At 51.9% G+C, this 1,137-nt stretch overlaps 1 protein-coding gene across 1 annotated transcript in view; it reads left to right on the top strand.

Moving 5' to 3' along the window:
- Nucleotides 1-77: 77 nt before the first annotated feature.
- Nucleotides 78-1,137, top strand: part of LOC104522781 (dysferlin) — a gene marked incomplete at both ends in the record, with an annotated part of 19,988 nt that continues 18,928 nt past the window's right edge. The window contains one exon of the mRNA XM_029084311.1: nt 78-108. Coding sequence (XP_028940144.1) covers nt 78-108 — 31 coding nt within the window. The remainder of the gene's footprint in view (nt 109-1,137) is intronic.

Raw genomic sequence — 1,137 nt, 5'->3', positions numbered from 1 at the left:
CTCTCCTCCTCTCCTCTCCTTGGCTCTTTTCCACCATGAGGTGAACATCAACATTTCTTTTTTGTTTTCTTACACAGATGGACATCGAGACCGTTTACTCCGAGCCAAGTGAGCCCCACAGGTGGTTGGGGTCTGGCCCAGGGTCACCTCCTGTGACAGAGGAGAGGTCACCTTGGGAAACCCCATTTTTTGGGTCAAACGTAGGGGATACACACACACACCCCACAACTTTCCCCTGTGTGAACCCAGATGTGTCCCTCTCTCCACCATCACCACCCATTTCTCTTCCCATTCCCAAGATGTACGTCCTCAAAGGCTTTCAGATCATTGTGCCACTAGCTCGCTGGCAGGAAGTCCCACCAGCTCAACGTTTTGAGCTCATTGTTTTATCTTTTCTCTCTGGTTTTACCTCAAAGATGAGTTTTCTGCCCTAATCACTGCCGAGAAAAGTTGGTCAATGATATCAGAGCTGTCAAGAGTTAAGACCTACAAGGCAAATCTCTTCATAACATACCTTGACTTTTGGTCAGTCCTGAAGAGGTCAGGCAGATGGTTTTAGATGGTTGTTGAAGGTCCCTTCCAACTGAATCATAGAATCATTTAGATTGGAAAAGACCTTTAAGATCATTGAGTCCAACCATAAACCTAGTCTAGTCTGTTCTCTACTCCACTCTGGTGAGACCCCACCTGCAGTGCTGCCTCCAGTGCTGGGGCCACCAACAGCACAAGGACATGGAGCTACTGGAGTCAGTCCAGAGGAGGCCACCGGGCTGAAGCAGCTCTGCTGTGAGGACAGGCTGAGAGAGTTGGGGCTGTTCAGCCTGGAGAAGAGAAGGCTCTGGGGAGACCTTCTAGTGGCCTCCCAGTACCTGAAGGGGCTCCAGGAAGGGTGGGGAGGGACTTTGGCCAAGGGCAGGGAGTGAGAGAACAAGGGGTGATGGCTTGAAAGTGGCAGAGGGGAGATGGAGCTGAGATGTGAGGAAGAAATTGTTTGGTGTGAGGGTGGTGAGCCAGTGTCCCAGGTTGGCCAGAGAAGTTGTGACTGCTCCTCCCTGGAAGTGTTTGTGGCCAGGTTGGATGAGGCTTTGGGCCACCTGGTCTAGTGGAAGGTGTCCCTGCTGCTGGCAGGGGGGTTGG

This window comes from Antrostomus carolinensis, unplaced genomic scaffold, assembly GCF_000700745.2.
Source record: "Antrostomus carolinensis isolate BGI_N321 unplaced genomic scaffold, ASM70074v2 scaffold29453, whole genome shotgun sequence".
Taxonomy (NCBI): domain Eukaryota; kingdom Metazoa; phylum Chordata; class Aves; order Caprimulgiformes; family Caprimulgidae; genus Antrostomus; species Antrostomus carolinensis.
The sequence above is the reverse complement of the archived record's forward strand: the minus strand, read 5'-3'. Positions and strand labels throughout refer to the sequence as shown.